The sequence below is a fragment of the Marmota monax genome, unplaced genomic scaffold, assembly GCF_021218885.2.
Source record: "Marmota monax isolate L192 unplaced genomic scaffold, Marmota_monax_Labrador192_F-V1.1 WCK01_AAM20220418_F8-fsc00038, whole genome shotgun sequence".
NCBI classification, from domain to species: Eukaryota; Metazoa; Chordata; class Mammalia; order Rodentia; family Sciuridae; genus Marmota; species Marmota monax.
The window spans coordinates 7,739,109-7,749,546 of NW_026692498.1; the positions used below are offsets into that span (position 1 = coordinate 7,739,109).

At 52.8% G+C, this 10,438-nt stretch overlaps 1 protein-coding gene and 1 pseudogene across 3 annotated transcripts; one reads left to right on the top strand and one right to left on the bottom strand.

Moving 5' to 3' along the window:
• Positions 1 to 1,728: 1,728 nt before the first annotated feature.
• Positions 1,729 to 3,142, bottom strand: LOC131424198 (small ribosomal subunit protein uS5-like; annotated as a pseudogene).
• A 1,076-nt stretch (positions 3,143 to 4,218) lies between these two features.
• Men1 (menin 1) lies at positions 4,219 to 10,370 on the top strand. 3 transcript variants are annotated; one of them, XM_046445316.2, is made up of 10 exons: positions 4,219 to 4,324; positions 4,701 to 5,161; positions 6,070 to 6,278; positions 6,443 to 6,571; positions 6,870 to 6,910; positions 6,993 to 7,080; positions 7,684 to 7,820; positions 8,211 to 8,346; positions 8,766 to 8,930; positions 9,127 to 10,370. In XM_046445316.2, coding segments are annotated over exons 1-10 (1,851 nt in total). In that variant the 5' UTR covers positions 4,219 to 4,322; the 3' UTR covers positions 9,610 to 10,370. The 3 variants fall into 3 exon arrangements, with proteins under 3 accessions (XP_046301272.1, XP_046301273.1, XP_046301274.1); XM_046445317.2 differs by having other exon boundaries at positions 4,220 to 4,336; XM_046445318.2 differs by having other exon boundaries at positions 4,322 to 4,426.
• The last annotated feature ends 68 nt before the right edge of the window (positions 10,371 to 10,438 follow it).

Consider the following 10,438-nt stretch of genomic DNA (forward strand, 5'->3'; position numbering starts at 1 on the left):
GAGCCGCCAGCCAAACAGGGCTTGAGAACACTGTGGCTCTTCGGAATGGACATGCAGGTGCTGAGGTATCAGCTGCTTACCAGCTTCCCAAGACTCGGTGTGAAAGAAATGGAAATTACCATTAGTAATTTTTATATTGATTACAAGTTGAAATAGCATCTTTTCTTTCTTCCTTTCTTCCTTTCTTTGTTATCAGTACTAGGGATTGAACCCAGGGGTCCTCTACCATTGAACTATATCCCTAGCCCTTTATAGTTTTTATTTTGAGATAGGATCTCACTAAGTTGTCCAGGCTGGCCTCAAACTTGCTATCCTCTTGACTCAGCCTCCTGAGTCACTGGGGTTTCAGGTGTGTATCACCATGCTCATCTCAGCAAGTATTTGTTGACATCTCTATGAGCCAGATATGTTCTAGGTACATGAGACACATTAGCGAAGAAAACGCACGTGTTCCCTGTCCTGTGAAACTGATATTTTGGTGGTAGAAGGTAATTACACTGAGTCAGTTATATTGGATGCTAGAACAGTGGTTCTCATTGTAGGGCTATTTTGCCCCTCAACAGACGTTTGGCAATGTCTGGAGTCAGTTTTAGTTATGACACTAGGCAAAAGGTGCTATTGGCATTGAGTGGGGAGAAGCCAATAGATCTGGGCAGGGTAAAGGTGTTGGTGGAGGAATTTGTATCACACAGTGTGATTTGAGGTAGAATGGTTGGGTCTGTTGGGTTGGCCTTGTTGAGAAGGTGACATTTGAGCAGAGGCGTGAAGGAGGAGACTGGTGACACTTGGAGAGCAGATGATGACTGATTGGGCATTTTACTGCACTAGGAAAACTGGTGCAGCCCTCACCTGTGCCTGACTTCTCTACAGCTATGGTGGCTCACTGTCCATGCTCCTGGCAGAGCCAAACCTGCATGGGGAGCCCATTCCCCTCACTCATTCAAGGCCATGGAGTTCTCTATGAATCACCCACAACCTTCCTCCACCCTCTTCTTCTCCAGTTGTCATACTTTTCTATTTCCCATTGCTGTGAACGTCACTGGGAGAGTCCTGTGTTAGCCCAGTCTCCAATTACTCTCTTCCCCTTTTTCATGAGCCCAAGCACATCAGACTTTTTTTTTCTTTTTTTTTTTGTACCAGGGATAGAACTCAGGGGCACTCAACCACTGAGCCACATTCCGAGCCCTGTTTTGTATTTTATTTAGAATCAGGGTCTCATAGAGTTGCTTAGCGCCTCGCTTTTGCTGAGACTGGCTTTGAACTCGCAATCCTCCTGTCTGGGCCCCACAAGCTGCTGGGATTATAGGCATGTGCCCCTGTGCCCAGCCACCCCATCAGACTTTTGCTCCTAAACTATTCTCAATAAGGTCGTCAGGGGCTTCCACGGTGCAACTTACTGCTCAGACCTCCAGCAGCAGCTTCTGCCACTGTGGATCACACTTCTGCCTTTGTACTTGGTCTTCTTACGTCCTTCAGGTTTTTACTCAAATCCCCCCTTCTCAGTGAGGCTCTTTTCAGGCATCCTGGCTAAAATTATAACCTCCCAGGCACTTTTTTTTTTTTCAGGTTTCATTCACTTTCTTTCCCCCTTTTTTTTTTTTAACGTTTATCCTTTATTTATTTATTTCTATGTGGTGCTGAGGATCGAACTCTGGGCTTCGCATGTGCCAGGTGAGTGCTCTGCCACTGAGCCACAACACAGCCCCCTCTTTTCCTTTTTTTGATGTTGGGCATTAAACCCAAGGGCACTTTATCACTGAGTTCCATCCCTAGTCCTTTTTATTTTTGAGACAGGATCTAAGTTGCTTGGGGCCTCTCTAAGTTTCTGAGGCTGGCTTTGAATTTGTGATCCTCCTGCCTCAGCCTCCTGAGTCCCTGGGATTGTAGCTGTGTGCCACTGCACCTGGCTTTGCTTGATTTTTCTTGTATAAATACCCTGTGTTGTAGCCACAGGTGGAGCCTGGATCTTCTGCACAGAGTCTCTGGTATGGATTTTCACAAGGTGATGAATTCCTGATAGGGAGACCTGGTGAACACAGTCTTTTTGCAGAGATTGGGGTTCAGGAGTTATATGTCTTGGAGATGGCATGGAAGGTTGCCTTGGCAAAATTGCCCGAGGTGGCAATGCAGCCCCTGGCAGAAGTGTAACAGTCATCAATACCAGCAGCAGCAGCAGCTTCTTGGACACAGGGGCTGAGATGATGCCAGTGCCTCTGGGGGCAGGGATGGGACACACCCACACAGAAACACAGTGGCTTGTCACCTGGCAAAGGACAGTTTGGGGCTTGCCCATCTTGTTCCCCAAGTAGCCTCTCTGTACAGGAACAATGGGGAGTTTGGTCAGTATGATGGCCCCTCAGAGAACAGTGGCTACCTTCTTGGAGCACTTAACTCCCAACCCTATTGACCAGTGCAGTCCCAGATAACAACAGATGCCTGGTACCTGGTCCCCTGGCCAGCGCAGGTCTGCTTCTGCACAGGCATGAACTTGAAACTTCATCCTTGGGTGATGCCCTCAGAAAAAAGTCAATGACTTCAGACTCCTTGATGGGCAGAAAGAAGAGCTAGATTTCCATGGACTAGATCTTCAAATCCTTGGCCAGGGATCTCAGCTTGGTGACTAGCATCTACTCCTGATCCTCAGCCTTGCCTCAGCCACAGTTTCAGCCCCAACCCCCGCCTTAGAGGAGGTTGCCAAAGCTTCTGCAGCAGCTGCATCCCCTCAGACTTAGGCCAACTGGGATGGTTGGTCACCCAATTTGCCAGTTTTTCCACCAAAGTACCTTTTCTCTTCCAGGATTCACTCCAAAATACATGGTATTTAGTTGTCTTGTCTCCTTAGTCTCTAATTTACAAGCTTCTGGATCTTTCCTTGTCTTTCATGATCTTGACACTTTTAAGAAGTACCACTAAAGTATTTTTTAGAATCTCCCTCAATTTGAGTTTGCCAGGTATTTTCTCATAATCAGGCTAGAGTTATGATTTTTTAAATTTGAATTAATTTATTACATTTCTTTAAATTTTAATGTTATATATGACAACAGAATGCATTACAATTCATATTACACATATAGAGCACAATTTTTCTTAACTCTGGGTGTACTAGAGTCACATCCTTTGTGTCTTCATACATGTACCTAGAGTAATGATGACCATCACACTCCACCATCTTTCTTACCCATATGGCCCCTCCCTTCCCCTCACTCCCTTTTCCCCTTTGTCCCATCTAGAGTTCATTTCATCCTCCCATTCCCCCCTCTGTTATGAATTTTGAGAGGAGAAAATACTACAAATAATAAACAGGACAGGAACTTAATCTGGTTATTCACTACTTTATACCCAGAGCCCAGAGGGAATGCCTGAGTTATTGTAGGACACACATACACATTTGTTAACTGGGCGTGTAATCCTAGCTATTCAAAAGGCTGAGGCAGGAGGATGGCAAATGAGACCAGTCTGGATAACTTAGCTAGACCCTGTTTCAAAAATAAAACAAAATAGAAAGGGATGGAGGTGTAGGGCAGGGGAAGAGTGCCCCTGGTTCAATACCCAGTCTGGAGGGAAAAAATCCATTTCTTGAGTGAATAAACGAATGAATGAATGATGCTGTAGAAACTTTTTAGTATTGTTTTCAATGTCACTAATATAAAATACAGTTCTAGCATGCCTATTGTTCTATAGCTCTTTTCCTGCAATGGTATGCCCTGAAGACCCATGTAGGAAGCTCAGAGCTACCTACTTCACTCTCTTTTTTAAAACTTCTATCCTAATATAAATAACTGCAGAGGTTCTTTCAATGTTCTCTGCCTGTTAGATTTTTCTCATGGTCAGAATGAGGAGAGAATTATTATACACGGAGTAACATGAGACGTGCGTTACTGGACATTGCTAAATTGTCAACTACATGGCTGAACACATACACACCCCAGCAGTGTTTAAAAGTACCCGTTTTGCTCACATCTTGCCAACCTACAGCAGCGCAAGCACCCGCTCTGGCACTCTGGTCACGCCGGAGACTACATTTCCCACAAGGCACCGCGTACCCTATTCCTTTCCTGAGCTGCGTGGAAAGAGAAACCAATCCCCGAGGACCGCGGGAAGGTGGTGCCACCTCCCTTCCTACCTGCCTCCCGGATGTCCGGACTAGCGGACTACCTTTCCCACAAGCCACCACGGCCATCCTGGGTGCCACCATTTCAAGACTCGGCGAGGGCGGGGCACAGCCTCGGACTCCACTTCCCGGCAAGTAGTGCGGCCCGAGGGGGCGGGACTCCACTTCCCAGCAGGCTCCTGGCGGCGGGTGCCGCGGTGCCTTGTGTGGGATGTAAGCGCGGAGGTGGGCGCGGGGGACCGAGGCCAGGACTCTCCTTGGGATTTAGGGGGGCTGGCCTGGGAGCGCCTTCCGGAAGACTCTAGGGGCTCGGGGGTACGGTCGCAGGAATGAGGCGGAGCGGCCTTTGGGGGACCTCAGAAAAATCCTTGGATTGCACCCCATCGGGGCTGGGGGTCCCAGGGTTGTAGGGGACGAGGAGGCCCTGCAGCCTTGACTGAGGGGTCTCGCCGACGAAGGAGGGGCAGCTGGTGGAGCGGAGGGTGAAGGGGGCAGAGAAGCAGGGGAGCTGCGGGGGTAGAACCTTAGCCGAGCCTGGGAGGGGGCTCTCCCTCCGAGCCCGACCCTTCCTCCCCTGGCTCCTCCGCAGGCCGCCGCCCGCCGCCATGGGGCTGAAGGCCGCCCAGAAGACGCTGTTCCCGCTGCGCTCCATCGACGATGTGGTGCGCCTGTTTGCTGCCGAGCTGGGCCGAGAAGAGCCAGACCTGGTGCTCCTCTCCTTGGTACTGGGCTTTGTGGAGCATTTTCTGGCTGTCAACCGCGTCATCCCCACCAACGTGCCCGAGCTCACCTTCCAGCCCAGTCCTGCGCCCGACCCTCCTGGTGGCCTCACCTACTTCCCGGTGGCCGACCTATCCATCATCGCTGCCCTCTATGCCCGCTTCACTGCCCAGATCCGCGGCGCGGTCGACCTGTCGCTCTACCCGCGAGAGGGGGGCGTCTCCAGCCGGGAACTGGTGAAGAAGGTTTCGGATGTCATATGGAACAGCCTCAGCCGCTCATACTTCAAGGACCGGGCCCACATCCAGTCCCTCTTCAGCTTCATCACAGGTTGGAGCCCGACAGGTGGCCAAGGAGAAAATGAATTTGGTCCACTTCCTCTTAACACTGTGTGGTTTACAGAGCTCTTTTGAGACCTGTAAGCCTTGTGAGGTGGGGCAGGTGTTAATTTTCCCTTGGCTGTTGTGGAAGCTGAAGCTCCAAGAGAGGATATGATGTGCCAAAGTCACAGAATGGCAGGGCTGGGACTGGAACCTGATCAGTTGACTCCACATCCATTTACTGACCCTTGGCCCCTGAGCACTCCCAGCCCTGCCATTGAGCAGCCACAGGAGTCCTACAGCCCAGCATGAGGCACAGAAATGGCCACAGATTGGAGGTGGGAGAGAGAAAAAAGAGGGCTGCTTTGGAGACACTTAAATGGAATGATATCTATAAACCTTTTTGAAAGGGAACAGATTATGAACTTGACCTTAAGAAGCTTAAGGCTCAGGGTTTGCAAAGAGTCTGTGCCAAGGCCCATGGATGCAGTTGCATCCTGGTGCCATGTTGAGCAGGTATCAGGTCATTTCTGGGCTTAACAGGAAAAAATGTAGAACTAAATTAGGAATATCTCTTGGTGGGTGTGTGAAGTGTTGTCCAGAGTGCCCTGTTATAATTAATAGGTGTAGTAAAACAGGAAATCTTTAATAAAAACAGTATAGGGTCATAGAGAAAGGGAAGGGACAGGGTCAAAGTGGGTCAAGCTGTGGGAAATCCAGAAAAGTCTCTTGCTGGGGAGGGGGAAGTAAACGGGGAAGGAGAAGCTGTGAAGGAGGGCAGGCATCGAGGAATGAGGGGCAGGGGCACCTCAGGACGGGCACAGGCTGGGGGGCTGTGGGAAGGGGCATCAAGAGCTGGGCTCGTTCTTCCAGACCAAAGCCCAAAGGACCCTTTTTCATTACTGTCCCCTTCCACAGGTACTAAGCTGGACAGCTCAGGTGTGGCTTTTGCAGTGGTGGGGGCCTGCCAGGCCCTGGGTCTCCGGGATGTCCACCTGGCCCTGTCTGAGGATCACGCCTGGGTAGTGTTTGGGCCCAATGGGGAACAGACAGCCGAAGTCACCTGGCATGGCAAAGGCAACGAGGACCGCAGGGGCCAGACAGTCAACGCGGGTGTGGCAGAGCGGGTATTGTACCCCCAACCTTGTCTCCTTTGTTCTCTGCTAGATTAAGCCATCCAAGGATTACACTTTGGGCTATACTCCCCTCTTCCCGTCACCACCTACATAGGGTCCCCAAAGCAGGCACAGGGTAGGCCATCATGAGACATCTAGTCTTGTCCCCTTTCAAGAGCTGGCTGTACCTGAAAGGATCATACATGCGCTGCGACCGCAAGATGGAAGTAGCCTTCATGGTTTGCGCCATCAACCCTTCCATTGACCTGCACACCGACTCCCTGGAGCTGCTGCAACTGCAGCAGGTAAAGGGTATGCCCAAGGGGCAGCCACGGACAAGGCTGGGCCGCTGTGAGGTCAGGGGTACTTTCCCTCCCGGAGCCTCAACTCTTTTGTAAGATGGGTGAATGATTCGCCATTCCCAGGGCTCTTGGGAGAGTGAAATTGAGACATGAAGGGGCTTTGACTCTGTTAAAGGGCTGGTTTGTGAATTTTGCCCTTTCCTACCTGGTGGGAGGTCCCTGCTGGTTCTGGATCACACCTTGACCTTGTCTGATAGGCAGCTCCCCTTCCCACAGTTTGTAACTCTTCTTTGGCCCCTAGAAGCTGCTGTGGCTGCTCTATGACCTGGGACATCTGGAAAGGTCAGTAGGGGGAAGTGGCCAGATTGAGCCTTGGTGGGGCCAGAGGGCTGGGTGGTAGCCTGGATTTCTGATCCTTTCCTAGGTACCCCATGGCACTAGGGAACCTGGCAGATCTGGAGGAGCTGGAGCCCACCCCTGGCCGGCCAGACCCACTCACCCTCTACCACAAGGTGAGGGCATCTCAAGATGGGGCATAAGGGAGGCCCCAGAAATGACTGGGGTCCCCTTCTTTCTGGGGACAGGGAAGATTCATGAAAGAACTTCGTGAATTCAGGAGTATTGCCCACCTAGGTCCCACTTTGTACCAACCATGTACGTAATTGGCGTAATTAGGGTTGTCTGAGGTGTGCCCTGAGATGTGTTCCCCAGCCCATGACTGACAGAAGTTGGGTTGTTCGGGGAACTCTGCATTTTCTGCTGCCCCTCATTGTTCTTCCTGTGTCCTGTAGCAAAGGTCAAATGTGGTGGGAGCATTGGGGAGGGGAGGTGGGGCAGGGGTTCACTGGCCTTAGAAGTGTGATGTTTTGTGTAGAAGAGTGTGTAGGAAAGGCCTGTCCTAGGTCCTACTCTTCCCCTCCCCAACCCTTGTTTTGTGGGGGTCCCCACTCTGCAGTCTGCCCCAGACTGGCAGGCAGGGAGTGGAGGTAAGGTTGGACTTGAGGAGGACTCGAGATCTTCCTTTCACCCCTTCTGGGTGTGACCTGATGGGGCGCTCATGCCAGCCCAGGCAGCTGGTGGCTGCTTCCCTGAGGCTTTTCTGCCCCATCCCCCAGGGCATTGCCTCAGCCAAGACCTACTACCGGGATGAGCACATCTACCCCTACATGTACCTGGCTGGCTATCACTGTCGAAACCGCAATGTGCGCGAAGCCCTGCAGGCCTGGGCAGACACGGCCACTGTCATCCAGGAGTGAGGATCCCCCCAGTAGGGCCCCCAGCCCATCCTTTACTCTTCCTCCACTCAGTTTCCAGTCACTCTTATCCAGGCATGAGATCTGAGTCCCAAGCACTGTCCCCTCTCCATCCAGTCCCTAGGCAGCCAGTGCCACCATCACTCAGGAGGTAGGGATCTCAGAGCCCCTCCCTCCCCCTTCTGCCCAGTTGTTGATCATCCAGGGACCCACCCCTAGCTGCATGCCCCTCCTCACTTTTGCCCTGGGCTGACAGATTCCATCACGTGGGGGGAATCATTCATTCGTTCAGTCTGTGGATGACCCTGGAAGAGTCCTGGACTGCATCCTCCACCAGCTCCCTAGGGGTTCCCATGACTGAGCCCCCACATGCCCCACTGCTCTCACAGCTACAACTACTGCCGGGAGGATGAGGAAATCTACAAGGAGTTCTTTGAGGTGGCCAATGATGTCATCCCCAACCTGCTGAAGGAGGCGGCCAGCTTGCTGGAGGCTGGCGAGGAGCGGCCAGGGGAGCAGAGTCAGGTGAAAAGGCTGGAACTCACCAGTATCCACCCTCCCATCATTGCAGTGCCCCAGCCATGGGACTGCATAGGCAGGACTGGGGTCTGGGCACTCAAGGTGGCCCAGAGAAGAGGCCTCTATTCCCTTTTGCTGTAGCTGAGGTCCTGGGTCTGGGCTTGAGGGAACCAAGGTGTTTCACAAGTTTCTACCCTGTAGACGGAAGCCTGTCTCTTTTATGGCCAGGGTCTCACTTAGGGTAGGATGGAGATAAGGGATGGTGCCCTTTCCTCCATCCTGGCTGAGGACTGGCTTTAGGAAGGAAGTTCTAAGATACTCCTGACCCTGGCTTACCTTTGCAGCCATGGCTCTGCCTAGGCGCTGTCTTGACCTGCACCTTGTGCTAACAGAGTTTGACTGTGACCTTTCTTCCCCTTGCCTAGGGTACCCAGAGCCAGGGTTCTGCTCTCCAGGACCCTGAGTGCTTCGCCCACCTGTTGCGATTCTATGATGGCATCTGCAAATGGGAGGAGGGCAGCCCCACGCCTGTGCTGCATGTGGGCTGGGCCACCTTCCTTGTGCAGTCCTTGGGTCGCTTCGAGGGACAGGTGAGGGTGACTGGGCGTTATAGGGACTGACTGCAGCCATGGGGAATTAGACCTTTGTGGCCCAGAGGCCACACCTCCCCAGCCATCTGGGTGTAGATGAGACTAAGACCTGCAGGTGGCTTGACAGAAGTTGGACCTTGGTATTCCAGCCAGTGGTCTTCAGCTTTCCCCCAACTTGCTCTCTTCACCCACCCAGGTCCGGCAGAAGGTGCACATAGTGAGCCGAGATGCGGAGGCAGCGGAGGCTGAGGAGCCATGGGGTGAGGAAGCCAGAGAAGGCCGGCGGCGGGGCCCCCGGCGGGAGTCTAAGCCCGAGGAGCCACCACCGCCCAAGAAGCCTGCTCTGGACAAAGGCCCTGGCTCAGGCCAGGGTGCAGGGTCGGGACCTCCCCGAAAGCCCCCAGGTACAGTCCCCAGCACTGCGCGGGGTCCTGAAGGTGGCAGCGCAGCTCAGGGGTCAACTCTCCCGTCGTCACCCCCGCCGGAGGGCCCGGTGCTCACTTTCCAGAGCGAGAAGATGAAGGGCATGAAGGAGCTGCTCGTGGCCACCAAAATCAATTCGAGTGCCATCAAGCTGCAACTCACAGCGCAGTCACAAGTGCAGATGAAGAAGCAGAAGGTGTCCACACCCAGCGATTACACTCTTTCTTTCCTCAAGCGGCAGCGCAAGGGCCTCTGAACTGCTGGGGACTTCTGAACAGCTCACAGGGACCCAGGCCCCATCCTCAGTCTGAGGGGAGACTTCCCCATCCCCACACCCAGAGGCCAGGCTCCGCCCCCAGGCCTCACCCCTACCTGAAACTTAAGGTCCCAGATTTACAGACTACACACCCCGGCACCAAATCTATGATTTGCTCCGGCTCGCAACCCAGGACCCTGGCCTGGTGGTTAGAATGTAGGTCCCATCTTCCAGAATCCCAGCTGGCCAACTGGAATCCCAGCCCCATCTCTGAACTAAAGTGCTGACCCTAAGCCAGACAGTGTTGCTCAGGGTTTCTCCCAGTTCCCTTAGCCCAAGGAGCACATATCCTGCCTCCACCCTGGGACGAAGGACCCTACTCAGCCCCTGGGAATACGTTTCTGTACTTCAAAACTCCATCCCTTGGGAATTCAAATCCTCAACCCCGAAGAGCTTAAGTCCCCTTGCTAGAATTTGGGAATCCTATTTTCCTCTCCTCCCTGTCCCTAGAGTCCACGAAGCTCCACCCCTAGCTTGTGTGGACACTGAGCCCCGCCCTCTTCCTGACCAAACTGGCCCTAGATCAGAGCAGGATCTCTTCCGACCCTCTGGGAACCTCCCTAAGGTTCAGTCTATCTCTGGGGAACCAGGAGGAAATCTGCAGGGGGTTGGGAGTGGGTGAAGGGGGCCTGATCTCTTCCTGTTTTGTACATAGATCTATTTTTCAGTTCCAAGGAAGATGAATACATTTTGTTAAAAAAAACACGTGTCAGTGTTGCATCTGGGAAATTGGGGATGGGCCGGGAGGTGGGACGGCCCGTCTTTCCTC

Excerpts from the sequence above, each read along its gene's own strand:
- Men1 (XM_046445316.2), top strand. Across the intron at positions 5,162-6,069 it reads CCTCTTCAGCTTCATCACAG|GTACTAAGCTGGACAGCTCA; the intron begins GTTGGAGCCCGA and ends CCCCTTCCACAG. Across the intron at positions 6,911-6,992 it reads GACCTGGGACATCTGGAAAG|GTACCCCATGGCACTAGGGA; the intron begins GTCAGTAGGGGG and ends ATCCTTTCCTAG.